This window comes from Rutilus rutilus (genome assembly GCF_951802725.1).
Source record: "Rutilus rutilus genome assembly, chromosome: 21".
Taxonomy (NCBI): Eukaryota; Metazoa; Chordata; class Actinopteri; order Cypriniformes; family Leuciscidae; genus Rutilus; species Rutilus rutilus.
Window position 1 is genome coordinate 1159273 of NC_140226.1, and position 27690 is coordinate 1186962.

The following is a 27690-nucleotide window of genomic DNA, read 5'->3' on the forward strand; positions in this document are numbered from 1 at the left end:
GTGTGACGTCAGATGGGGCGGAATTAGCTTATACGGTCCTAAGGGCACTTCCCCCGGAAGGGCGCGCGCGCACCCGTAGACCAGAGCGAGAGAGCGAAAGCAGTACGCCCAGCAAAGCGCTGTGCTCGGCTTTAGGGAAGTCATCAACGGAGTTGTGCAAGTGTTCTTGGTTGTTCCCTGCATTTCGACGATAATTGTTTGATAAACAAGGCCCAGTTCGACGCCGGATTTGCTGATCGTCTAATGCGTAAGGATGGAGCAGACGGTGAATAAAACTGCTTCAAATGTCTGCGTGTTATTAGCTATCAGCGCGTAAGCACAGCAAGTAAACAACATGATCACGTATAGTTAATGTATCTATGAAGCATGCGATGTATGGTGTGTGTGTGTGTGTGTGATTCGCGCTCGTGATTCTTTAGCTCCACCCACACGGCACGCCTCCAGACACGGTCTTTTCCGGAAAGACTCGGTACAGCCTATCTTTCTTTTATAAATATAATAAAACTAAAGACTTTTTGGAGATATGAAGGATGCAATACTACTCTATAGGTACTCAAGATTAACATGAGATTGACTGAAACAGAGTGTTTCACCCCCCCTTTAACAATTTAACATGCTGTTTCATCTGTGCTCCAAAAATTCACCAGAATGAGGTCACATATCTGAAAGTTTTGCTCGAGGAATATGTATATTTACGGGAAAAGGGAATGTCAAAACCAAATGAAATGATCAACAATAAATACACCTGTATCAGTAATCTTGATTTAAAACAGTTACCAAAGACACAATACAGTCAGTCATTTAAATACTGCCACCTGCTGGTAGAAAGGGGGAACAGTTTGGTCCATTACGGTGGAAACCACATTAAATATTAATTTAATTATATAATATAGCGCTAACAGTAACAACTCTGCACACACAGTAAGTTCTTAGGTTAACCTATATTACCAACTGTATTGAACCAAACAATGCGCTCATTAAACGTGACTGGTGATGTGTACGTGGATAGGCACGATATTAAATCACTGTAATAAACTACTGTTGCTAACATATTTCTTTCGGCCCAGGTTTATATAAGCCTATTTATTGATTGTTTTTTTTTCTTCTAACGTTACTGTGGTATAACGTTAGTGCTGCAGATTATGACCGTTCTAAAAGCTTGGCTTTTATTTTTATAGGCTATATTATTTACTATTACTTCCGGGTCACATGGCCAACCTGTCTTTCTTTTAACCCTTGTGTTATGTTGCGGGTCAATTTGACCCGTTTAGATTTTCTAGTTGTTGGAAATACTGGTTAACCTATGTTTTTTTTCTTGATATTTTGTGACTTTTTCTCATTTATCATCATGAACATGCATGCAAAGTTTCAACATGCTGGTGTTTTTTGACATATACAAACAAAATTACTGTTCCTTTCGTGGTGTTCGCGGGTCAATTTGACCCGCATATTTTAATGCTCTAAGGCAACTGTACGGACCCAAAATAATAACATTTCTTGGTTATATTTTGTTATTTTATTTTTTTACTACCTTATGAAGCTAAAAAAAAAATAGTTTTACACACTTATTTCAATACAGAAAAATATTTTGTCAGCCACAGATGGTAAAAATTACCTATCATTTATTTTTTCAAGCTACCTGAAATAACATTAAACCTTTTTTTTTTTTCTTAATATTTTGTGACTTTTTCTCATTTATCATCATGAACATGCATGCAAAGTTTCAACATGCTGGTGTTTTTTGACATATACAAACAAAATAAATGTTCCTTTCGTGATGTTCGCGGGTCAATTTGACCCGCATATTTTAACACTCTAAGGCAACTGTATGGAACCAAAATAATAACATTTCTTGGTTATATTTTGTTATTTTATTTTTGATCATGAACATGCATGCAAAGTTTCAACATACTGGTGTTTTTTTTTTTGACAAATACAAACAAAATTACTATTACGTCTGTGATGTCCATCATAGGCAGCTATTCAAAAGCAACTGTACAGACACAAAATAAAAACATTTATTTTATGTATGGCAGGGCATCAACTCCAGTTCTAAAGTGTAAGTGTATCTAAAACTGCTCTAACCCAAACCATACACACTTGAAAAAGCTAAATCATGGTGTTCAGAATTAATTGCAAATTACAAATGAACATCTTTGACAGACACAGATAGTAAAATAAGCTCTCATTATATATTCAAGATATCTGAAATATCTTGAGACTTCGACATAGACAGCAGGAAAAATTTGCTCAGATTAATTGATTAATTGTTCAGTTATGATGTTCTAAGCAAAAAAAAAAAAAAAAAAAAGTTTAAAAAATGTATATGCAAATATATATAAATATAACGTATATTCAAATTTTAAATAGTTTTAAAAAATGGTTAAAAAACATTTTCATTAAATCATATCTTCAGATATGTATTTTTTGGAATATTTGACAAATGCTGATATTAAAAGTTTACAGTTTGAACCTGAATCTTTGTTGTTTTTCATAGTGTGATTTTTGAGGAATTGTATTGAATCCAATGCGGGTCAATTTGACCCGGACCATAAGGGGAGTGCACAGAATTCCAACATAACACGAGGGTTAATGTAGATCTTCAAACGGAGAAATGATTTTCAAAAATTTCAAATTTCAAAAAAACTAAATCGGACCGTTATTTTAATTTGGTTTAGTCGTTTTTCGTTTTTTTGGATTCAGAAACCAAAGAACGGCTCTTTTTTTTAACCGTTTCTTTGTTTTTGGTTTGAAATGACAAACAAAAAAAAGGTGTTTTCTGGTTATTTTGTTTTGTGGTTCAAACGAAAAAACAAACTATCAAAACGTACACGGACTAACAGTCGTGTGGAGTGATTCACTAAGCATATAAGCTGCAGCTTTTACGCAATTGGGGGGTGGACTTATTTAAAGTAATGTAATCGTCTGGTTTTAGCCAGGTTTCCGTCAAACACAGCATATCCAGTTCATGATCTGTGATCATATCATTTACAATAAGAGCTTCTGAAGAAAGGGGTCTAATTTTTAGCAATCCCAGCTTTATCACTTGTTCAATAAAACTTCTATTGTGAAAGTATTGTGTAAAATGCTATACAAATAGATGTGACTTTATTTTTTATTTTATTTATTTATTTGATAGGGACAATGCACATTAATGAACATCTGCATTGAAACAACAAAAACAGACGTAAACATGCCAGATTATAGCCACAGGGCTAATTTACATCCGTAGTCCCTAGACTACTTCACTTTGAACTTGAATTAACACTACTTGAATGAATGAATTTCAAGCATGGGGCATCTATTGAGGAGTGTAAGTGTATGGAGATGTCTGTGTGTTTGGTGAGCAGGGAGATCTGGGTGTTTATAAGAGCATGGACACAGTTCATGAAAATACAGTTGTTCTGTGACAGTGTCAGAGATTTAACAGTATACAAGCTTGTGTAAAAATTGCAAATGTATTATAGATTCATGGATGTTTATTTATTGATCTTTTTGTCTGTGCATACAAATCATCAGGAAAAAATACATTTTAAGCACCTGTTCATTTCAGAAGCACATGAGAGTCTTTTTTTTTTATGTTAAATAGTTTGCAGGTTAGTAAGAGCTCAAAGTACAATCTAAATCAAATTTGCCAAGTCTTGCTTTAGTCACAATCATTCTACATATTATAAATCAACAGTTCCAACAACAAGCTTTGCAACAGTAATCCCAGTGGCCTTCATAATCTGTGTAGCACCACGGGTAATCTGTACCATCATGGTAGCCACACTCGTGATTAGACCGGCAGGATTTGCCATTCACAGCAGAGAAGCAGTCATCAGAAGTACAGCATTTGTCATAAGTGCCTTCATCATCCGTATAGCACCAATTATATCCCGAACCATATTTGGCACACGCATGGTTGCTGCGGCAGTATCTCCCGTTTGCAGCTCTACTTCTCCACAGCGGAGGGCTACAGTAGCCCCAGCTGCCAGAGACGGTCTTACACCAGTAGTAGTCTTCACCATATGTGCCGCAGGGGTGATCATCCTTGCATCTCTCTCCTTCAGCCGTGATGAGTGAGTACCGGGGTGAGCACTCTATCAGCTTCTGGCCTGAGTAACACCTGTAGCCCTTGAGTTCGTCCTGGTAGAGGCAGGGAGAGGAGCAGCAGTCACTGAAGCTTGTGCAGGGCGATCCATCAGCTGTAGTCTTCTGCTTCTCTGGGACCAACAGGCACTGAACAGCATCGGACCCCTCGGATACCTCCCTTTTACTCCTTTCTAGTGATTTAACATGAGTTATAAGACAAGCACTTCCAGCAAAAATCTTCAGATCCTCTGCCACAGTAGAATAATCACTCATGCTGTCAAAGCCTAATTCTGCTGTCACCTTCCTCACCTTGACATTGGCATTAAATGATATGCCGTCAGTGCCGCTGGTCCTTTTCAGCGCGTCAAGCGTGTTCTGCACATCTGAGGGCATCTGGACTCCTTGGTTCACTGGTATATTAATTAATTTCTTAAACTCTTCCTGAACCATGTTCAATTTATTATTGTCACCAAAACAATCATCAGCAAAAATACGAACTGTTCCTGAGAAGCCACTATAGAGACTGCTGAGCCGATTGTTCAAGTTTGAGACACTCATCAGGCTTATGCCATGCTCTGCTGGCTGGTTTTTGCCCATATAGCCAAAGGAGAAAGACTTTATGTCATCCCAGTTGTGTTTATAACAGACAGCTGTCCAGATGTGAGAGGGCACCGTCACCCTTTCAGGGTCTTCAGAGATTCCCCTTTGTGGTATTCGTAGATTCGCATCAGGTACTGTACCTGTGACAATATAGGCTGTTGCCAAACCCAAATCACTGGCAAGTTTGCTTGATAATAAACTCCTCAGAGTGCTCTCCCAACTCTTCCAGTGGATACGGTTGAAACACGCGTCCATAGGTGCTGCATTGGTCAGTGTATTTGTTGCCGTACGGCCTTCACCGCATTGGAAGCTGTTGGGGTTCAGGTGTCCACGATCATATCCGGTGTCACGGTAGTCGCTGCTCACGGCTTGATTTCCTTTAAAAGTGTTTTGATTATTTTGATTCTCACGGACCATATAGTATTCAGTCGAGGATTGAGGTTGGGAAATCTACAGAAGAAATGATTGTGTAAGAACTTTCACTAAAGTACCATCTATCTAGCATACTTTATATATAGACAAACGATTATACAGAATGTAGACCAATAATTAACCTAACTGAACAGAACTGTGTAATTTATTATGAAATGCTGAGGTTCAACATATATTTACCTGTGGCTCTAAATGCCAGGTGTTTAGACTTCCACTGTCGCTCTTGCATAGAGGATCAATTCTGTAGGCGCTGTAGAGAGGAATCCTGTGATGAACCGAGTACAGCGTAGCGTAAAAGGGGCCTCTGCTTGCCGTATGCTGACAGATTCTCTTGGCATTCTGATCCATTCCGCCTGGTTCTGTGCCTTTGTAAAAAAACTCACTACACTCATCAAAGCTCGTGACCACCTTTGCCTGAGCACTGAATGCTCTCAGCACGATACAGGTGAGCAGACCCAGAGCAAGCATGGTTTGACTCTGGTCTCGTGTTATCGAGCAGAGACACCAGGAGCACAGCGGCTTTAAGTACACAGTCAGAGTCAGAGGTGTTGTTGTGGGTGTGACTGAAATAACAAATGAGAAGAAATGAGGAATATGATGGGACCTTCACTCATCATGATTATGGGATTAATTTTACCTCGGTCAAATGTTGCTCAGTAGTATTTAATGCAATGTCTGCAATTTTGACTTCTGTTTTCTGATACATGCTGTTTCACTTCTGCATCTGGTGAAAAGCCAGCTGAGGAAAGCTGTAAGCCCTGAAATGCTTACATTAGAGAAATCATACTCTGTTCTCAAATATGTGTTTCTTGGTGACACCAAGACCTCAATGATTTGGGATTACTTGTTGACTATATTTGTTGCTAGAAAAGACTTCACCCGAAACCGCATTCTTCCCTACTACACATTTGCAGAATTTGTACCTTCAGGGGTACAACGGCTTGTCACTGGGGCAGTACTCTCAAGGGTACACCCGTTGTACCCTTTCACATGGGTACATATCACTACCCTTGGAGTATGTACCTTTCAAAGACAAATATGTACCTCTGGTGACAAAAGTGTACCTTTTAAGGTGCAAATTTGTCCTTTTAAGGGTACTGCCCCAGTGACGAGCGTTTTGTACCTTATGATGGCAGATTTGTACTCCATACAGCACATTAAAAAGGCCAGAATGCTCTTTATCATATAAAACATTCAAATCTATTACATTCTCACATTTTTCACAGGATGAATATTTTAAGCACTATCACAATGTGTTATAACAGGATGCATATATTGAGCAATTTTACTTCAACTTTTTATACTCTTAAAAAAATAGTAAACAGTAAGAATATAGTAAGCTTAATATTAAGCTTTTTTTTTAAAATCAGTACAATACATTTCATTAGTCTTTTTTTTACCATGCAATAAAACATGTTAACATCAAGAATCACAAAGACATTTTTTTTTTTTTAAATCAGCACTAGATCTCATTTTAAGTACATTTTTCTACTTTTAAAACAGTTTTGAACATCAAGAATGACAAAGCAATCTTTTTCCAACAGTACACATTTCATTCATTGTAACTTTATACCCTTAAAACATTTGATCACGAACACACATTTCACCAAACACAGTACTACTGCACATCTAATTTGAACTTTTTAAACATTCTTGAGGATCACAAACAATTTATCATCAGCAGAGTGTGTGTCAAGGGCCTGAAAGTCCATCTCTTGCCCTGGTTTCATAATACTCCATTCAAAGTCAACTTTGACTGTGTACGCATGGAAGTGTAAATCATACAACACAAATTAACAACTTGCCACACAGAAACCATACAGTATTGACATTTAAAATGTACTTAATTTGGAAAAATAGAGGAATGTCTTCTGCATGGACATAGTCAACTATGAATACATCTTTTAAAGCATACTTCACACTGTCAACAGTCACTTCTGAAACACGCTGAATGTCTTTGCACAAATCTTCATTTCCATGCACATTTGTACGAATTTTCTGTAGGTCTAATGGTAGCGATGACAACGGAGTCTCTATACTCCTACCTACTACCATCTCAAATACATCAAGGATATTGGGAGTGGAAAATTCCCAGCATTGTTTCATCTGGTGCCTTTCGCTTAAAGTTTTGGCAATATTAATGAAACTTCTACAGCTACTTGCAACGGTTTTAAAATACTGATGCTTTGCCTCGAAACGCATGCACCAAAGTAAACGCAAAGGTCCATACATGCTTGTAAGCCTTCAGTAGTGAGTCAAATAATGACACTTGGGTGTTACAACATCCCCAAAAACATCACTTAGCTGTGTCAAAAACTCACAAACAAGTGTATCTAACATTGCTAGGTTTTCCCTTTTCACCTTTGGGGCAATTACAATGTCACAACATAACAGATAAACATTGCAGTGTTTGCTATTGGGATTAATACGGTGTGCCATTAAAAATGGCAAAATCCTAAACAGAAACCACTTTTGTGAAGCCAATCCAACAATTCCAGATCTGTGTAAAGTTCGCTCTGACAACTGTACTGTGTTTTACTTGTCATTTTGACCAATGGAAAGTTGCTGAAGTTCATTGTTTAACTCTTGAATAGTAATATGTTTTTCTTTGTGAGCCCATCTCAGAACTAGCTTCATTATAAGAGGAATGACTCCCTCTAATAAATCATGCATTATATCAGGCGGAAATGCCTTTGTCACATCAAAATAGTTTCAGTTCATTAAATGGTGAAGGATAGTTTACACCATACATTCTTTTATCGTCAGTGTTTTCAATACATGTTAGATGGCACTGCTGTAGGCCTACCTCTGGGGTTCTTAAAACAAAATCACTCTCTCTGAATTTCTCTTATTTCGTTGTGGGGTTGCCATGCAGTAGCGACAAATTCTAGCAGAGTTAAACGACATTGTAAACCCAGCTAGCATATGTGCTGAAAGACTGTCTGCTGAAAATGTTGCTGCGTGAATAGTCTGCTCAATCCCACCTACAGTTACCATGAACCCTTCACTTTCAAGTTTTTTAAGATCGTCTAACATCGGTTTTAAGACGGTCACTAAACCACAGCGTTTTACAAATGTTTGTCGTACTAATAAGGCCAGATGAATGTGCTTCAGTTTTGAGCGATGTTTAAGGTTGCCTACCGTATAATAAAAGGCGCAAAGCTTGTGCTTCGTTTCAAATTCGGCATGCGAATTAACTTTAAAGAATGGATGTTCCTTGAAATATGTACCATCCGAGTAGTCACTTAAATAATCTGGATCTCTGTCTAAATAGTTGTTTGCTTGAATTTCATCAAATATGTCCTCATGTGAGCAATAGTTACTTAAAACCATACGAATATGTGCCTATTTTGTGTCCATTAGGTGACCTCAAAATATGATGTACCGGTTCGACCAGCCCAAGCTTAGATTTACAATGTTCTTTCAACATGTATGGAGAGCTAACAATTTTGGAAGCTTCTTCAATAAAATCCCTGTAGGCTACCATTGCTCTTATTTCAGGACATTATAAAATGTTGAACCCATTTTTTTGAAGATGGTAAGTAATAAAAGAGTCGTAATTCTCTTTAACATAAAAGGAAATGTATGTCATTCACTATTTCCTGCTGGACAGTCTGTGGAATGTGATTTTTTTCTCTACATTTAAGAATGAAGACTTTCTTTAAAGTTTGTCTCATTCCTACACGGTGGATGCAGTTCGTCTGTCCTAGGCTGTAGCTCATTGGTATGCTCCAGATCATTGTGACAGTCCATTTCCTCAAAATCATTGTCATTTTCCATGTATTCAGTACAGCATCCATGTCATCATGAGGTAGAACAAGCTTCCTATGTTTTCGATAGACATGACGCCTGAAAGACTCGTATGTGGTAAAAGATGACTTGCAGTTATTAAGTCCACAAATGATGCTGAAATTGGGTTCATGGTTGTGAACCAGACCAACATGTTGAATTAGTTTCATTAAGGTGAAGGTTTTTCTTCTACACCTTGTGCATCAATATGGTTGTGGCATTTTCAGCACAGGATATTAATTATTCGGATGACAGTTATTGGAAGGGGCTTGCCACCCACCTCAGTAATCTGTGCTATGGCATGCTGCAGGAAGGTCAGTGTATTCTTCATGTAGGGTGGATAAGCCAAGTTGAAAACATAGTAAGCACTGAAGGCTGCAGTTGTCCCTTCTTCAACTCCTATTCCCCTGCACACCTCCACACCATCCACTTTGACAAGGACTTGAAGCCTCTTGGAGAAAGCCATTTTCCAGTCAGTTTCTACCAACTGTATGGTTGGGTATTGAGTGTCAGCATCAAACTGTGAGAAGAAAAGAAAATGTTAAAGGGGTCATATGATGGTTCTAAAAAATAACATTATTTTGTGTATTTGGTTTAATGCAATGTTTACGTGGTTTTAGGTAAAAAAAAGTCATTATTTTACACATACTGTACATTATTGTTGCTCCTCTATGCCCCTCCTTTCTGTTAATAATGTTAATGTATGGTTTACATATATTTCTCAGGTTTCTAGGCCTTACATGTTCAGTCATGTGCAATGTGAGCACTTTATACGCTGAAAAGCTCATTTTATTAATTCATTTATAAATAATAAGGCTGGGACGAAACGCCTATCTCCCGATTCGATACTATAATGATACTTAGGTGCCGATACAATATGTATTGCGATTTTTATTTATTTCTTTTTATTTCTTATAAGAATTGCGATTCTACAAGTATTGCGATTCGATATTGTTTTTTTTATTTTTTATTTTTTAACACTAGACCATGGGGAAAAGTTAAATCCTTCACTTATACAGACTGTACATTATGTATAAGCGGATTCATTTTTACATATGCGCAAAAGCTGATTTACTCTACTTTGATCGCTGACGTAGACATCAATGTGTATTTTGTCAAAGGTTTAATAGAGAGACGAAATGGAAGAAGATCGTGTGTGTGTTTGAATGGAGATCACAGTCTTTTAAAGATGAATCGTGCAGCTCTACTGCCTTCTCTCTCTCTCAGTATATGAGCAGCGCGAGGGCTTTCAGTGCGTTCAGTCTCACGTCTCTTCCACACGCACACTCGGGATATTACGCCACTCAACACTCATAGATAACTTCTGTCAACCCTCCTCTATAAGCAAGAACAAAAATAAAGCAATTTAATTTGATTCTGTAATAAAAAAATCAATTTTAAAATCGTAAAAAACAAAAACAAAAAAAAAACGCGATACCTAGTTGAATTGATTTTTTTCTTCTTCTCCCAGCCCTAATAAATAATATTTTATTATAGTTTTTGTTTATTTTTTTGGTTGCTGATAAATCAATAAATCAATCAATAAATAGAAATCAGGTCGACAGTATTATCACTGTCTGCCATCATGTGCAGTTTGCTAGCTGGCTAGTTCACCCCTACGACCCTAGCCTACTGTATGAATGAATGACTGAAAAAACGATCTAAAATCGTTTAGATATTAAACTCGATGGAGGAAATGTGGGAATTAGGTTAAACTGAAACAAGGAGTGTGGTGTATAATTGAGTGGAATGTATGATGAAAATTGGCTAGCAATTTCGCCAAGCAAATACAAAGAAATAGTTTGCAGCAGTTTGTCTTTCGACTACACTTGCAAAATCCGTGATGGGACTGAGCTCGAATAGCTTCAGCGACTTTTTATTGTACAAAATCGCTGTCAATCAAAATGAGTTGCAGTCTTTCGACAGACCCTCCAATCATCGCGCAGAAACCCGGAGTCCAGGCCAGCCCACCCCTCGTTCACCTCCAGAGACGCTGAGAGTCCGCGGGCGGGACATAATCGCAGCATTTATCCAATGACCGTCTAGTTTCGAAGCACAGAAAAAACTGTTCAAAGCAGCCCCATTGAAGTCAATGGACGCTGGGCTTCAACAGGGAAATAATGCAATAACAATGCAAGAATAAGAAAAAAAATACTTTATTTGAAAACAATGTGCAGGACATTATTTTTTTTTTGAATAAACAGTTGCTGGGGATTATGTGCGACGCTGACACGTTTGCTCCTGTCTCCTCAACTTTCAAATCCGTCAACAAGGCTTTCTGCAACAGTTACTGTATGGAATGGGAGGATGCCAGATGGAAGGGTAGTCTGAGATATATGCCGTAACCACCACAACTGTTAAATACAGACTAATTATTCACAATTTATTTGGTCATCTTTATTTCCTACAAATACAAAAGCAACAGTTATTATTTTTCCTGTTGGATTTTAATATTCTTCCAATACTTGGTATTGTGAGCATCTCCTCTTCATCTCACCATTTTACGAGCCTCTGCCTTCTTGCTGTTGGCTGAGTAGAAGTCAAATGTCAATTTCATTAGCCTAATTAAGAAATTACACAGGTTGGGTAGAGAACGTTTATGTGAAAAAAGCATTAGACTGAAAAAGCTGCTGCACATTGAAATAGACAATGAATGATATTTAATATGTCAAATGTGTCTGAATTCATGTAGCCTACAACAATTAACCTTTTATGCTTAAAGCTTTACCTGATTGAATTATGTTTTTATTATTTTCTGAGTTTTCACCTCAGATATTATAACAGTGATTAAGATTTAAACTTATATATTGAAGTATGCAGATGTCTTTATGTCAGGTGATGTTGCCATGGTGAATCGTAATTTCAGAGCTCCATTGATCGTGGCTTTTCATAGTCGTGGTGCACGCGCTTAACTCAGTCAACCTACTCAGAGTTGATTGAACTAACTCAATTCATCTGTTCTGAAACCGAAAACTCTCAGGGTAAGTCAACTCAAGGTCAAGTTTTAACTCAGAGTCGGTTGAACCCTCTTATTGACCTTAGTGGGCAGCTCCCCAGCCCAGTGACAAAGAACTTCTGTGGAACTCTAAGAAATGGTTAGGAAATATGTTTCACGGTAGTGAGAAACACCCATTTTTGTTTCAGTTCTGCATCTGATCCAAGTTTGATCCTAAAAGGGCAAGAACTACTTGATCTCACAGCATTTCCCAATTTTGTACTTGTTTTAAATGTCTTTTGTTTGCATTTCATTTTAGGGTTGCTAGATATTAACATATTCCCTGAGCTGCAGCTTTGGACAGATGTGTGAGGAAGTGCACTTACCTTAATTATGTACTCGGCAATCCAGTGTAGTGCTTCCCAGCCCCAGTCCGGGAGTCCCTTTAACACTGCCCATTACATATGTGCAGGATGTAATCAAACACACTGATTCTGATTCTACTCATCTGCCTGTTAGTACAGACTATAGAGGCAAGGCAAGTTTATTTATATAGCACATTTAATACACAATGGTAATTCAAAGTGCTTTTCATAGAAGAAATTAAAATAATTAAAAGAAATAAGAATAATTAAAAGTTCAATAGTTCAATAGTCAATTTAACAGTTTAGAATAAAAAATAAAATAAAATAAAACACAGTACAATTAGTTGGACGGACAGCGGCACAGTGCTCATTCAGTAAATGCACAGCTAAACAGAAGTGTTTTGAGTCTGGATGTGAATGTAGGAGCACGTCTGATCCTCCTCTGCTCTCCTCCTATTTCTGATGTGATCCTAATGATCTGAGTGATCTGTTGGGTTTATATTTTCCATGAGCATATCTGCAATGTATTGAGGTCCTAGGCCATTAAATTGATTGATATACCAGTAATAATACTTTAAAATCAATCCTAAATGTGACCAGTCACGGAAAGTAGGGACACAAGTCGGTTCTGGGGCATTTTGAGTTATTCATATATTCTGAAAGTGTAGTATTCAAGCTTTCCAACGATGTGTAACACATGGAAATCTGATAATATTTGGAGAAGTTGTGGCCATTTGAAGGTAGGCACTCAAAAAAACTGAAATGGTAGAAATCTGCTTCTAAAGATTGGCAAGTTCTCACCCTTCTGGGAATGACAATAGGGCTCATTTACATCTCATTTAGATAAGTCATACCCCCTGTAAAGCTCCCCCGTCTCCCCCTCCCCCCTGAATGTACCAATTCTACAAATTCTCTAAATAAAACATCTCCAGTTAACTGGCAGAGCATTCATTTTGTTCGTTTTTTAAATAAGATACTAGCGCTGAAATGTGTTTTTTTTAATCAAGTGATCAAAGTGCTCGTTGCCGCTGCGATCAGTGGCGCAGATACAGTGTTTACTCGTGTGGCTCGCGCACACACTGCATTGTCTTCACTCGACGCGCGCTTCAATCCGTTGCGTTGCGATACTCTCTATTCGTTCTGTTGAAATAACAAAATAATTCAAACGTTTGTGTGTCCCTGCTTGATATACAACCACTGATGAACATCATCGTTTTGATGAGAGAAAAAAAACTATACGAGAAAAAAAAAAAAAACCTATACAAGGGCGGATTCAAACTCTCAACCTCTGACACGGCTGGCCAAAGCTCTACCACTGTACCATTCATATACACATTAATTCCATAGGCAGATCTATGTATTGGCACTGACAACATGTATTAGGCTACATCTCATTAAAAGACAAATTAAACCCCATGTAACCTACTATTTAAATTGATTGCTGGACATCGTAATGTTATTGGCGTCCATCTTCATTCAATTTTGAAATCAGATAGAGCCGGCCAGAGCGCTGCATAATAAGTAGCCACGCCGGCTTATTCAGTATGGAAATACACACCGACAATGACACGCCCCTACTGCGTGCTAGAATCTCCGAAAAACAAGCCGATTTCAACATCAAAATGTACGCTTTTAAATATACCAATACTGCTATCTCAAACATGGAGAGGCTTCTTCGTGATCTCAACTAACAGATTCTGCAAAAAAACGAAAATCACCAATTTTGAAAACAAAACGCTACTTTCTCATTTTGCTCGAAAGTTGTGCTGCCGACTTGTGTCCCTGGTTTCCGTGACGGGTCACAAATGTAACTGGGAGCCAGTGTAAAGACCTGAGGACTGGTGTGATGTGTTCATATGTTCTGGTTCTGCTCAGCGTTCTGTATGAGCTGCAACTGTCTTATGGTCTTTTTGGGAAGGCCAGTGAGGAGTCCATTACAATAATCCACCCTGCTGGTGATGAAAGCATGCACAAGTTTCTCTAAGTCTTGTCTGGAAACAAAGCAAACATCCGTCCTTCGGATGAGACGTAAAACCGAGGTCCTGACTCTCTGTGGTCATTAAAAATCCCAGGATGTCTTTCGAAAGAGTAGGGGTGTAACCCCGGCATCCTGGCCAAATTTGCCCCTTGGCCTCTGTCCATCATGGCCTCCTAATCATCCCCATATACTGATTGGCTTCATCACTGTCTCCTCTCCACCAGTAAGCTGGTGTGTGGTGAGCGTTCTGGCGCAATATGGCTGCCGTCGCATCATCCAAGTGGATGCTGCACATTGGTGGTGGTTGAGGAGATCCCCCCTTCTATGTAAAGCGCTTTGAGTGCTGAGAAAAGCGCTATATAAATGTAATGAATTATTATTATTATTATTATAAAGCATCTAATTCTTGCAATATTTTTCAGATGATAGTATGCTGATTTAGTTATTGCTTTGACATGACTACTGAAACTAAGGTCTGACTCTAGAGTCACACCAAGATTCCTGACTTGATTTTTAGTTGTTTGACCCCTAGAGTGAAGGTATGCGTTCACTTTTGGCTCGTTTCCACTGAGTGGTAAGGTACGGTACGGTACGGTACGGTTCAGGTCGGTAAACCATGAATCGGCTAGCGTTTCCACTGCCAACAGTACCCTTACTTGATAGGCGTGGTGTAGCCTATGCCAGAAAGAAGCAATCAACGTCATTTTCGTGCGAAGAAGAAAACGACATAAACAATAATGGATGACATACAGCAGATCTGGTTCTTGCTTCTCGGCATGTTTGTCACAAGAAGCCAAGCGCCGCCGCTGTCATTAGGCGTTTCTCAATAGCAAGTACGCAAAGTTCGGACTTGCCAAGTCCTGCTCAGGAGAATGACTCCCGAGGACGCGAGTCCGGTAATTCTGCTGATGGAACAGCGCATTCTTCAAAGCGTCAGTCAACTCGCTCTGCTACCGTTACTCCGGATATATATATATAAAACACAACCCTGCCTCTTTTCGTTTAAATTTTAAAAATATTAAACTTCAAGGCAATATGTGCATTTGTACTGTGATCATCTTCAATGTAATAAAATAAAAAATGACAAAACTAAACCCTGTCTCTTTTTGTTAACTTTCAGTTTTATCAATAATAGCCATTATAAAAGTATAAGTAAAAAGTACAAGAAGCTATGCAATAAGAAATAAAGCAAACAATTCAGTCAAATATATACAAAGTCAGCGCTCTAGTCTAACGATACAATGGTAAAGTTAAATAGCCTAAATATAAAGTTATGAAATTTCACTTAGCCCTCAGTTCGGCCAGGGAACAAATTATAGATTCAAAAGACCAAAGATCGCCGGTTAGGTCTACACAAGGCGAATTATATCTCGTTTAACCACTACAAACGTCAGAAGGACCAGCCGAGGAAAGGCTGCTCCAGGCGGGGTACATGAGCGCCGAGCGCCCGGTGATTGCATGGATCTCAAATTTTCATAAATCTTTATAAATAAACCACAGATTTGAGCTTTAAACAACTACATTCTCGCCTGAAAAACTCTTAAAATTACATTTCGTGACACAGTAACAGTAGTATTATATTAAACTGTATATTAAAAAATGGCGCTTCTTATGTTGTCATTCCACTTGTAGCACGCGCAAGTGACGATTCTCTGTCAACCAATCAACGTCCTGCAGTGAGTCTAGCTCCACCTTTCAGTACCGTACCACTGTGCTAGGTTCCACAACGGAAGGGTACCCAAAAAGTGGTACGGTACGGTACGGCATTTTGGTACCATTCACAACTTTTGATAGTGGAAACGCAAATAAATGCGTACCGTTCCGTACCGTACCGTACCGTACCGTACCGTACCGCTCAGTGGAAACGAGCCATAACTTTGAGAAATTCATCTTTGTTTCCAAACGCAATGACTTCAGTTTTGTCTTTGTTTAACTGAAGAAAGTTTTGACACATCCAACTGTTAACTTCATCAATGCATTGGCACAGGGAGTCAATGGGGCTGTAATCGTTAGGCGATAGGGCTAAGTAGAGCTGTGTGTCGTCTGCATAGCTGTGGTAAGAGATTTGGTTCTTTCTCATTATTTGGCTCATTGGGAGCATATACAGGTTGAACAGGAGTGGTGCAAGAATTGAGCCTTGAGGGACTCCGCATGTCATGGATGTCCACTCAGACTTATGGTCTCCTATACTCACATAATAACCTCTCCCATCTAAGTATGACCTGAACCATTTTAGGACTATCCCAGAAAGCCCCACCCAGTTTTCCAGCCTGTCCAGAAGTATGTCATGATCGACAGTGTCAAATGCAGCACTGAGGTCGAGTAGTACCAGCACTGATCATTTGCCTGAATCAGTATTTAAGCGAATATCGTTTATTATCTTTATGAGCGCTGTCTCTGTGCTGTGGTGCGGTCGGAAACCAGATTGAAAATGGTCAAAGTATCCATTCGAGCATAAGAATTTGTTCAGCTGATTGAAGACAACTTTTTCAATGATCTTGCCTATGAAAGGAAGATTTGAGATCGGCCTATAGTTGCTTAATATGGTCTTATCCAGATTGCTCTTTTTCAGGAGGGGCTTGACAACTGCAGCTTTTAGGGAGTTTGGAAAACTCCCAGAGAGAAGTGAAGCTTTTACCACTTCTAGAAGATCTGCTTCTAAACTGTTTAACACACTTTTGAAAAAAGATGTGGGAAGTGTGTCAAGAGCGCAGGTTGATGTTTTAAGGTGCTGTACGGTTTCTTCCAAAATTTTGCCATCAATTTCTTTGAAATCAGACATAATAACTACTTTCTCAGGTGGTCTGATCTGTCTGACCCCAGCGCAACTCAAGGATGTGCTGATCACCTTTCTGATATTATTGATTTTCTCAGAGAAGAAAGAAGCAAACTCACTGCACTTGTTGTCTAAGAGCATTTCACTGGGAATCTGGCTTGGGGGGTTTGTCAGTCTCTCTACAGTTGCAAAAAGACTGCGTGTGTTGTTTAAATTGCTGTTTATAATATTTGAGAAGAAAGTCTGTCTAGCTTTGCCCAGTTCCATATTGAAAGCATGGATGCTTTCTTTGTAGATGTTATAATGGACTACAAGTTTTGTCTTCCGCCACATGCGCTCTGCTTTTCTGCATTGTCTTTTCATAATTTGCACTGCTGTTGAGTTTCTCCAAGGTGCCTTTTGTCTGCCACTCTTCTTCCTGACTTTCACAGGAGCAATATCATCATCATCATTGTTGATAACAGTTCTGTAAAGTCCTCAGCAAAGGCTGGAGAGTATTTTGGAGGCCTATAAATAATGAAAAGTAAAATGCGTGGAGCACCTTTTAACACAATACCCAGATATTCGAAAGAAGGGTAATTCCCAAATGATATTTGCTTACATTGATAGATATCTTTAAAAAGAGCAGCTAGACCTCCACCTCTCTTAACAGCTCTGCAGACACTCATAAAAGTAAAGTTAGGAGGGGCTGCTTCATTGAGGACTGTTGCACTGCAGCTGTCTTCTAGCCAGGTTTCATTTAGAAGCATAAAATCCAGGTTGTTTGTGGTTATTAAGTCGTTGACTAGAAGTGATTTATTTTTAAGTGAGCGAATGTTTAAGTATGCTTCATAAAATGAACTATCCGTAAGGGATATCAGTCATGTGATCATCATGGCCCAATCACAGCCACCGTACTGATATTCAGATCAACAGCACTCTTACTCATGAGATATGGATTTAATATTGGAAACATGATGAAAGCAGGAAGATCCAGATCTACAGGAGTGACGTTTACTGAATATTGACCGGTAAGATCCTCAGAGAGCCAGAAAAAACACAACAGAAGAATGGAAAGAGTGTGTGAGTGAAGGTGGTTGTGAATGTGTGTAGATGTGTGTTAGTTACAGGATCAGAGAACGACACCGTTCCTCTGTCATAGTCCAGATTCACTCTCACACGATCAAGCTTCTGTTTAACACGAAAACCTGAACCTGGAGTCCATCCAGTCCTTCTGTACGTCACGCTCCAGACATCAGTGTTTAAGAAAACACTTCCCTTCCTCTGGTTTGATGCTGTAGTTACTCCAAGAGTCCAGCATTCACTCTCTTTAACCTCCACATCCCAGCAGTGTGTTCCTGAGTTAAAACCCTCTAAACCCAGAACACACTCATACCAGTTAAATCTCTCAGGATTATCAGGAACAGATTGATAGATCTCGCTGTATCTCACACTGGTCAGATCATCAGACACGACGAGATATGGATTTGCAGTGTTTGGATCCAGAATCACAGGAGCTGATGAGACACAATTAATCAACAGATGCTTTTATTCTGATCTTCATATAATGATCGACAGTGAACCCAACACAGATTATTATGAATTATGACACTCGTCCTGTTGATCAAACACATTTTCCTCTGATCACTGTCAGTGCTGTTATTAGTTCCACACTCATTTTATCATTCAGTGTTTAACGGCATCAACTACAAACATTAAATATGAGATTCAGACATTTGTGTCCATCAAGAGAAACTGATACTTTGGGAAAGTTAAAATAATAAATCAATGAGATGTGTTGAGATTTCTGCTGTAGATGAAGAGCTGTAAGTGTGTGTGTGATCTTCAGCAGCATCTGATCATCTTCATTTTATTGGCTCTTATAGTCTGTGTATCAGTTTAAAACAGTTTATTCTGACAGTCTGTTGTGTTTGACTGACTAATTATGTTGGATTGAAACTGTTCCTCCAAAAATTCCTAAAAAAGTTCCTAAAAATTGAGTGAAAAAGTCCCATAGACAGGCAGCGTTTGTCATAGACCCATGAATGAGGCGTCAAATCATGTGGATTATTGAGGAATGGAGCGCTTTATCTTTTATTAGCGATCGGGGGTATGATGTAAAATTGGGCGAAAAATCCCTTAGATTTAACATTGGGACAACTTTGACGAGTCGTAGCTCTGAGAGAGGATTTCGCAGAAACGTGTGACATTGCCACATTTGAAGAGGCTGGCAGGCTCTGTAAGAACATACCTCACAATGGGGTAAAAGTTGCACCCCTGGGGGGCAGGAGCTGCTCAAAGTTGCCCCATAGACACACTATGGCGAAGGACGGCCCATGAAAATGCATGTGTTTCTCCTACTATGGTAAATTGCAGAGGGATTTTGTATTGAACATAACTCTGGATCACAGTGTCATAGAGACAAGGGGGCGGGGCTCATATTACTCAGACGACCAATCAGTCTCTCAGGATCATTGTGAAGCTATAAAATCACGCCCTGGCAACCATTTAGAGCACCATAGCAACACGTTCCATAGACTTCCATTGAAAGCGATCAAAGGGATTTATTTGAGTAGAGGTTTCATAGAAACATGAGGGTGGGTGCGTTTGATTCAGGGCAGCAAACAGCCAATCATAAATCACCTTCAACACTTCCTAGCCACGCCCTAGCAACCACTGTCGAGCACCCTGGCAACCCAATTCAAAGAGGGATATCTTTACATCTGAATGTCAGGAGTTGCGGTTGGTTTATACCATTAACACTGCCAAGCACTCTTTGCTGTATCATCATTGGCAGTTACCAAGCCACTGCCTAGCAACGAAACAGAGTAGCCTAGCGACTTTTCAACAAGACGATTGGCGATTAGCTCTTTCGACTAATGCTAGAAAACAGGACATCCATAATGTTACACATGCTAGCAGTGAATAGCTACATGCTAATAGTGATTAGCTAAGTGTTAAAACATGTAGAAAATGCTAACTTAAGTGCAGTAGCAGCATGCTAATTATGTTAGCACCAATGCTAACAACATGTTAATCATGCTAACATCATGATAATCATGTTAGCATATTATTAAACATGCAAGGAACATGGTGATTGTGTTAGCACCATGCTAGCAACATTCTTATGTTAGCATCTTGTATGGCATCATGCTAATCGTGTTAACATCTTGCTAAGAACATGCCAGCAGTGTAGGGGACAGTGTAGTTTCGCACGGCAAGCACCACTCATTTCCTTAAGAAAATGTACATTCTAGTTATTATTCTGAGACTAAATTTTCTATTTGTAACTCCTCCTAAAAACCTCCAAACTCGGCTCAGACCTTCAGACTGTTCTGACTCCGGCTTTATCTTTTATAACTGATCAGACTGATCAGTTTTTCTTAAAATGAGGATGAAAATCTCATAGGCTGTCATTGATGGAATCTTTAAATAAGCCAACTATCTATCTATCTATCTATCTATCTATCTATCTATCTATCTATCTATCTATCTATCTATCTATCTATCTATCTATCTATCTATCTATCTATCTATCTATCTATCTATCAGTGTGTGTCATGAAGAACCTTTAACTCTCCAGCTCAGATCTTCTGCAGTCAGACTCACTGTTTTGGACGATGTCCTGCATCTTCTTCCAGACTCTGAACGGCAGGTTGCCCAAGTATCGTGGCACATGAATCAAAGCTCCAGAAGCCTTCTGTGGATCCGGCTGTGAGCTCTGGACTCTGGAAGAACATTCAGGAGTCAGAACTGCAGTGGCTTTGGATCAGAACCAGAGAGACCAGAGACAGGAGCAGATCACTCACCTTTCCATTGAGACTGGAAACTCCTGCAGAACAAACACACCATTTATCATCAAGAACTCAATCAATCAACCAATGATCAACCAATGATCTGAAATCAGACCTTCAGAAAGCAGACGTCATTGGCTCTCATCATCTCCTCCATGTCTTTGATTGTGTGTGAAAGAGCTGAGATGTGTGTGTTCATCTCCTCCAGCTTCTCCTTCATCATCTGCTTCTTCTGCTCCTCTTCCTCCCTCAGTGCAGTGACTGTAGCTTCTTCTTCATCTCTGAGAAACTGATGAAGCTTCTCAAACTGCTGTTTAATCTGACACTCTGTGTACTCAGCTTGAGACTGAAATCACATCACATTCACTTCAATCATCTCAGTCGACACACATCAACACTTCACATCATTCATATCAGGGATAAACTCAGATACCCGACATATAACGGATCCAGAAGCAGATTGATGCTCGTCATTTACAGAAATAATAAACTATAATCCATTATATTAAATCATAACTGTTTACTGTGATACTATACATGACTCTTGATTCTGTTTCCTCACCTTGATGTGTTGAACTGTTTTCTCAAACTCTCCTTTAATGTTTTCTCTGTGTTTAAGTTTATCTTGTAAGGACTTCAGTGCTGTATTGAGCTCCTCCTAGAATTGAACAAAAATACAGAGAAGAAGAGACAATACAGTGATATGATGATATAATGCTGTGAAGTGCTTCCCTCATCCTCATTTCTTCTATTTTTGTGCACATCTCAAACTAAATTGATAGTAAAAAGGTTAAAACCCTATTATGGTTTTTCGAACTTTAATGTGTGTAATACGGCTGTTTGTGAATGTAAATGTTCTGCAAAGTTGTAAAGTGGAAAGTGCACGATAAATGAAGTTATTGTCTCCCAAAAGAAAGAATCGAGTCAGAACCGCCTAAACGAGTCGTCAGTAACTCCAGTCTCACTTCTGTGACCGGCATACGTAACAGTGTAACACATTTGCATAATTACCGCCTATGGTCTTCATTGGCTGCCGGCGAACAACGTCTACTTTACCCCGCCCTCAAAAGCTGCAACTGTTCATGTCGAGAAGACCCTGTTTTCTGCGCTGCAACAGCAAACTCTCTTTGTAAACACTTCCAAAGGATGAGGATTAAAACTAAATCAGTGGTTAAAATGACCACAGCGATACAACAGCAGTATAACCTTCTGACGACTGCTTCTCAAATCTCTGTGAGGTCTAAATGAAATTTACAAAACGCTTATCCATTAAAGATGGGTCAGTACCCACTTTATTTGGACCAACTCCTCAGAATCACAACCTGCAAGTATGATTAATTATTGATGTATATATTTTCTACTGGGTGTTCAGAATACATAGCTTTGTGTTTAATATTGTGTAAATTTCCGGCTAACCGGCTAACTCGCGTTATTACAGTCTTACTGAAATACTTCTGCTAATCAGCTGTGGGCCACTATTACCTAAAACTGTGCATCTATTAATGCAGATTGTCTGTCGTTCTTACTACTTTGAGTAAAAATAAAGGATGGAGCAAGATTTGTTTTACAAACTTTAATGTTACATCAGTCATTCAAGTTAGTGATTAGACCAGAGCAGAGTAGACCAATCACAACAGACTGGGCCATCTGACCAATCAGAGCAGAGTAGACCAATCACAACAGACTGGGCCATCTGACCAATCAGAGCAGAGTAGACCAGAGCTGACCTAAACAAAATTAGGAACCTTTAAAATAGCATAATAAGGGCACTTTAAACAGTAACACATTGAGCCCTATCTTGCACCCAGCGCAATTGACTTTGTACACCGACGCATGTATCATTCCTATTTTGCACCACAGCGGACTTTTCCCTCCACAGACGCACGTCGTTAAACTAGGAAATGCATTTGCGCTCCCGGGGGCGGTTCAGTGAAAAGAGGAGGCGTGTTCCGTCGCAAACGTTCCCTGGTGCTATTTTGCAGGTTTAGAAAACAATTCCACGTTGCGTATGTTATTCATATGCTATTTTAATGGCGCATGCTTGGTCATAATCAATGTAGCGTGTGCACAACGTGCATACACTTTGCTTAACGTAGTGTTTTTGCGCAGCAAATGGTCATGTGTGTGACGCGCTGCGCAAAAACACTACGTGAACTTACTCGAGGCCCAGAGAGAAGGAAATGAATAATGGAATAAAGTACAAAAAGTACTTTCGCACAAAAAGTATTCTCGTCGCTTGATAAACTTAAGATTAAGCCACTGGAGTCACTTGGACTATATTAACGATCTCTTTAGAAAACTTTTCTGGGCCAGCAAGTTTCAGTCCCTTAGAAGTCTATGGAGGAGTGAGACAGCTCTCAGATTTAATAAAAAATATCTTAATTTGTGTTCCGAAGATGAACGAAGGTCTTACGGGGTTGGAACAACATGAGGGTGAGTAATTACTGACAGAATTTTCATTTTTGGGTGAACTAACCCTTTAATGTTACAAAAGCTTTAGATTTCAGATAAATGCTGTTCTTTTGAACTTTCTATTCATCATAGCATCATGAAATAAAAATGTAAATAACTGTTTTCAACATTGATAATAATCATAAATGTTTCTTGAGCATCAAATCATCATATTAGAATGATTTCTGAAGGATCATGTGACACAAGAATGGAACATATTTACCTGCTCACCCACAGGTACGGGGTTGGAACAACATGAGGGTGAGTAATTACTGACAGAATTTTCATTTTTGGGTGAACTATCCCTTTAAGGAACTTTTCTTCACATTGAGTCTCAACCCCAAGCACCTCAGATGACGCAAAACAACATCTCGATGTTGAATGGCCAGTTCTTCCGACTGAGCCAGAATGAGCCAGTCATCTATATAATTTAAGATACGGACCCCCTGAAGTCTCAGTGGAGCAAGGGCCGCGTCCATACATTTAGTGAAGGTGCGAGGGGATAAGGCTAGGCCAAAAGGAAGAACCCTATATTGATAAGCTTTTCCCCCAAAAGCGAATCTAAGGAACCTCCTATGATGTGGGATGATGGAAATATGAAAATATGCATCCTTAAGATCTATCGTTACAAACCAGTCCTCGGATCTGATTTGTTGAACGATCATAGGTATAGTTAGCATTTTGAACTTGAATCTCCTCAAAGATTTGTTCAATACCCTAAGATCTATAATGGGACGCAGCCCACCATCCTTTTTTGGAACTATGAAGTAACGGCTGTAGATCCCGGACTCCCTCTGGTGGGGGGGGCACATATTCTATGGCCCCCTTAGCTAAGAAGGTCTGGACTTCATGTTCCATCACCTGATCCTGGTCAGGAGATACCAGCGTGTGAGTAACACCACTAAATCTAGGTGGTCTATACTGGAACTGGATTCTATATCCTTTCTCAACTGTATTCAGGACCCACTGAGAAATATTTTGAAGACCCTTCCAGGTGTCTAAATAATCAGTCTCTCAGGGCTGATCTCAGGTGTTGTATTTATTTCTTCGGTGACCTGAAGCAATTTTCTGGCAGGAACTAATCGAATAATTTTTTCTACAGGCCTTGTGAGAGGTAGCGAATGTGTCAGGGCCATAGATGTTAGAGGAACACTGTGTGCAATACATTCGCTGGAAGTCGATGCGTCCCGAGGCGCACTTGACGGCGGGAAGCAACATCGATTTCCTGAGGGCTCCGTGGAGCGAAGTTTTATAATACCCACGCGGAGGGGGACGCCCTCAGAGGCCTGCGCATCATGTGAAGGCCTCTTTGCTAAAGCCTTCCTCGCCTGAATAACAGTCCTCAGATCTGTTTTCGGCTTAGAAGGCTTCGACTGAGGGTGTTGCCTCTGGCTCCAGGCTCTTTGTGGGGGGAGCACGAGAGGCAACACTCTCCTTCTGCCTCAGCAGGTGTGAGGAGCTGGCGGCTGCCTCATGGGACTGCCCCCTGGCAGCAGACCCACGAGACCTGGAACGATGGCGGGGGATGAGCTCTTTAAATGCGGCTGACTGTCATTTCGCCTCCTGAAACCTATCGATGACGTTATTGACTCCGTCGCCGAAAAGGCCAGAAGGTGAAACTGGGGCATCGAGGAGACAAGCCCTGTCCTTGTCCCCGATGCCCGACAGGTTCAGCCACAGGTGTCTCTCCGTGGCTACCAGTGCTGCCATGGAGCGGCCGATGGCACGGGCCGTCTCCTTGGTAGCACGGAGAGACAAGTCAACCACTCAACGTATCTCGCGGATGTCGTCAAAGGCAACCTCCCCGCTATCGTCCACCTCTTTGAGGAGGTCGGCCTGGTATGCCTGCAACAGCCCCATCGTATGCAGACAGCTACCAGCCTGACCTGCCGCCATATATGCCTTCCCAACCAAGGCCGATGTTGTTCGGCAGGGCTTGGTGGTAAGCGCCGGAGCCCGCAGGGATGATGCAGTGTCAGGGGAGAGATGTGAAGTGAATGACTCTTCAACCCTGGGCATCATCCCATAGCCCTCCTCCCTGGCGCCCATTATATTAGAATATAAATGTACATTGGGGCCAGATATTCTCGAGGAGAAGGGCTTATTCCACGATCTCGACACCTCGGTGTGGAGATCAGGAAAAAATGGCAGACTCCGGCGTAGAGGCTGTGACCGAGTCTGCAGGAAGCGCTCATCAAGCTTACTTTTCTTTGTCGCTTCCTGCATTTCTGGTGGCCAATCGATTTTTTATTTGGCCACGGCTCTAGTCACTACCTCTAGCAGCTCCTCAAAGGCAGGGGAATGGGGTGGCGAATTTTCACCGGATTTCACCGGACACCGCTCCTCGGAACCGGATAATCGGTTCCGTTTCAATAATTCGTTACATTTATATAGCGCTTTTTCTGAGACCTCAAAGCGCTTTACAGCATCCACTTGGATGATGCGACAGCAGCCATATTGCGCCAGAACGCCCACCACACACCAGCTTACTGGTGGAGAGGAGACAGTGATGAAGCCAATCAGTGTATGGGGATGATTAGGGGGCCATGATGGACAGAGGCCAAGGGGCAAATTTGGCCAGGATGCCGGGGTTACACCCCTACTCTTTTTCGAAGGACATCCTGGGATTTTTAATGACCACAGAGAGTCAGGACCTCGGTTTTACGTCTCATCTGAAGGACGGTGCTCTTTTGGCAGTATAGTGTCCCCGTCACTATACTGGGGCATTAGGACCCACACAGACCACAGGGTGAGCACCCCCTGCTGGCCTCGCTAACACCTCTTCCAGCAGCAACCTAGTTTTCCCAGGAGGTCTCCCATCCAGGTACTAACCAGGCTCAGCCCTGCTTAGCTTCAGTGGGCAACCAGTCTTGGGCTACAGGGTGATATGGCTGCTGTATGAATGGCAGAAGAAGCCGCTACGCGGGCTTCCGCACCCTGAACAGAACCTCATGGAGCTAGCTTCAGAATGTTGAGAAAAGGCCGAAGCCATCTCCACATCATCTGCTAGCTCCCTATGCGATCCCCATGAATGCAGACGACCTGATCCACGGGGAGCGCGAGCCTGACCAGTCTCATCCAACATGGCCCGGCGGGAGCGGAGCATTCTTAGGGGTATTTGTTCAAAGCGTCAAGTATCGATGCAGCGGGAGTTCCCTTACTCAAGGGAACAGTATGTGTGTGTGTTCACAACTCACTGAATGTTTGTGCACTAATTCTGAGTATGGGTTTCCTTCACATGTCACTTTCACTTACATGTGAAACAAGAGACATTTGTCTTACCTTATTTGATGAAACCACTTCACTGATGGGTCTGACTGTGTGATTCACGTGTTTCTGTGAAGTAAAGCACTCTATACACACAGGCTGTTTGTCTTCCAGACAGAAGAGTTTGAGTTTCTCACTGTGTAAACTGCAGATCTCCTCAGATCCTGATGAACACGTCTCATTTCTGTCCTTCAGGATTGACTCACACAAGTTTTTTAATGCCAGATTAAAAGGAGGTTGTTCTTTTGAGGATCTTCTCCTACAGACAGGACACTCCTGAGTTTTTTTGGTTCTCCAGAACTGTTGAAGACACTCTTTACAGAAACTGTGACTACATGATAAAACAACAGGAGCCCTGAAGATTTCAAAGCACACGGGACAAGAAAGCTCTTCAGCAGAGACATTTAGTGAAGCCATTTTCACTGTTTGAGCTCCAGCAACATAAACTTTACTTTCACTTTCTGAACGATGGTTTAAAAGTGAATCTCCTTTTCATCACAACGATCTGCTGTCTGTTCAGAAACAAATGTCTCAAAAATCCTTCTTGAAAGTATTTCTCTTCATCCTCCACTGATCGCTGCTTCTTTATTGCTTTTGTCGAGAGAGAAGAGAGTCAGCATGACAGAAAAGAGAAATAATAAGTCAGTCTCTTCCTGGTAAGTGTTGAAAAAGGGTAAAGTTTATGATCACCTTTGGTTCAAAGACCAACATCAGGATTTCTTCAGGTTAAATTTTAACAAAACTTGCACTGAAACCTTCTCAGGTATAATGCTACAAAACCTTGAATCAAACACTAAAGAACAGGAAAAAACACAAATATTAACAATAAATAAATACTCAAAGACACTTTATTTCTGTTTTATTTATTGCTCTTTATTTGTACATAGTTTATGTATTCAAGTATCCAATGACTTATCTGAGTTATGTTTGTTTAATAAATCCTTTTGTTATTTAATCCGTTTTGTAACTCTTCATCATCATCATCATTGGACTAAACTGTTACATGTCAATTCACAGCTGTTCTTGTTTCACTTTTTTTTACTGTTATACTGTGTTTTTACAGTGCAATTGTAGTTGATTTACAGTACTCTTTAATTTACAGGCTTGCTGGCAACCATAATTTAAAAATGCAGTACATTTTAAAGCATTTATTTTTCCACTTTATCCACTCAAACAAGTGGATAAAGTGAAATTTTAGAACGATTAGTATAACAAACATCTCGGTTATGTATGTAACCCTCGTTCCCTGA

At 40.2% G+C, this 27690-nt stretch overlaps 2 protein-coding genes across 2 annotated transcripts; both read right to left on the reverse strand.

Moving 5' to 3' along the window:
• Positions 1-3461: 3461 nt before the first annotated feature.
• On the reverse strand, positions 3462-5657 carry LOC311281001 (uncharacterized protein). The gene is made up of 2 exons (XM_084393621.1): positions 5287-5657; positions 3462-5124 (listed from the first exon to the last, which is right to left on the reverse strand). The coding sequence occupies exons 1-2, from the start codon at positions 5572-5574 to the stop codon at positions 3676-3678; spliced, it is 1737 nt and encodes a 578-aa protein (XP_084249747.1). The 5' UTR covers positions 5575-5657; the 3' UTR covers positions 3462-3675.
• Positions 5658-17760: 12103 nt separating this feature from the next.
• LOC311280689 (nuclear factor 7, ovary-like) lies at positions 17761-27103 on the reverse strand. The gene is made up of 6 exons (XM_084393065.1): positions 26456-27103; positions 21285-21380; positions 20838-21068; positions 20738-20760; positions 20538-20656; positions 17761-18445 (listed from the first exon to the last, which is right to left on the reverse strand). The coding sequence occupies exons 1-6, from the start codon at positions 26855-26857 to the stop codon at positions 17943-17945; spliced, it is 1374 nt and encodes a 457-aa protein (XP_084249191.1). The 5' UTR covers positions 26858-27103; the 3' UTR covers positions 17761-17942.
• Between the last annotated feature and the right edge of the window lie 587 nt (positions 27104-27690).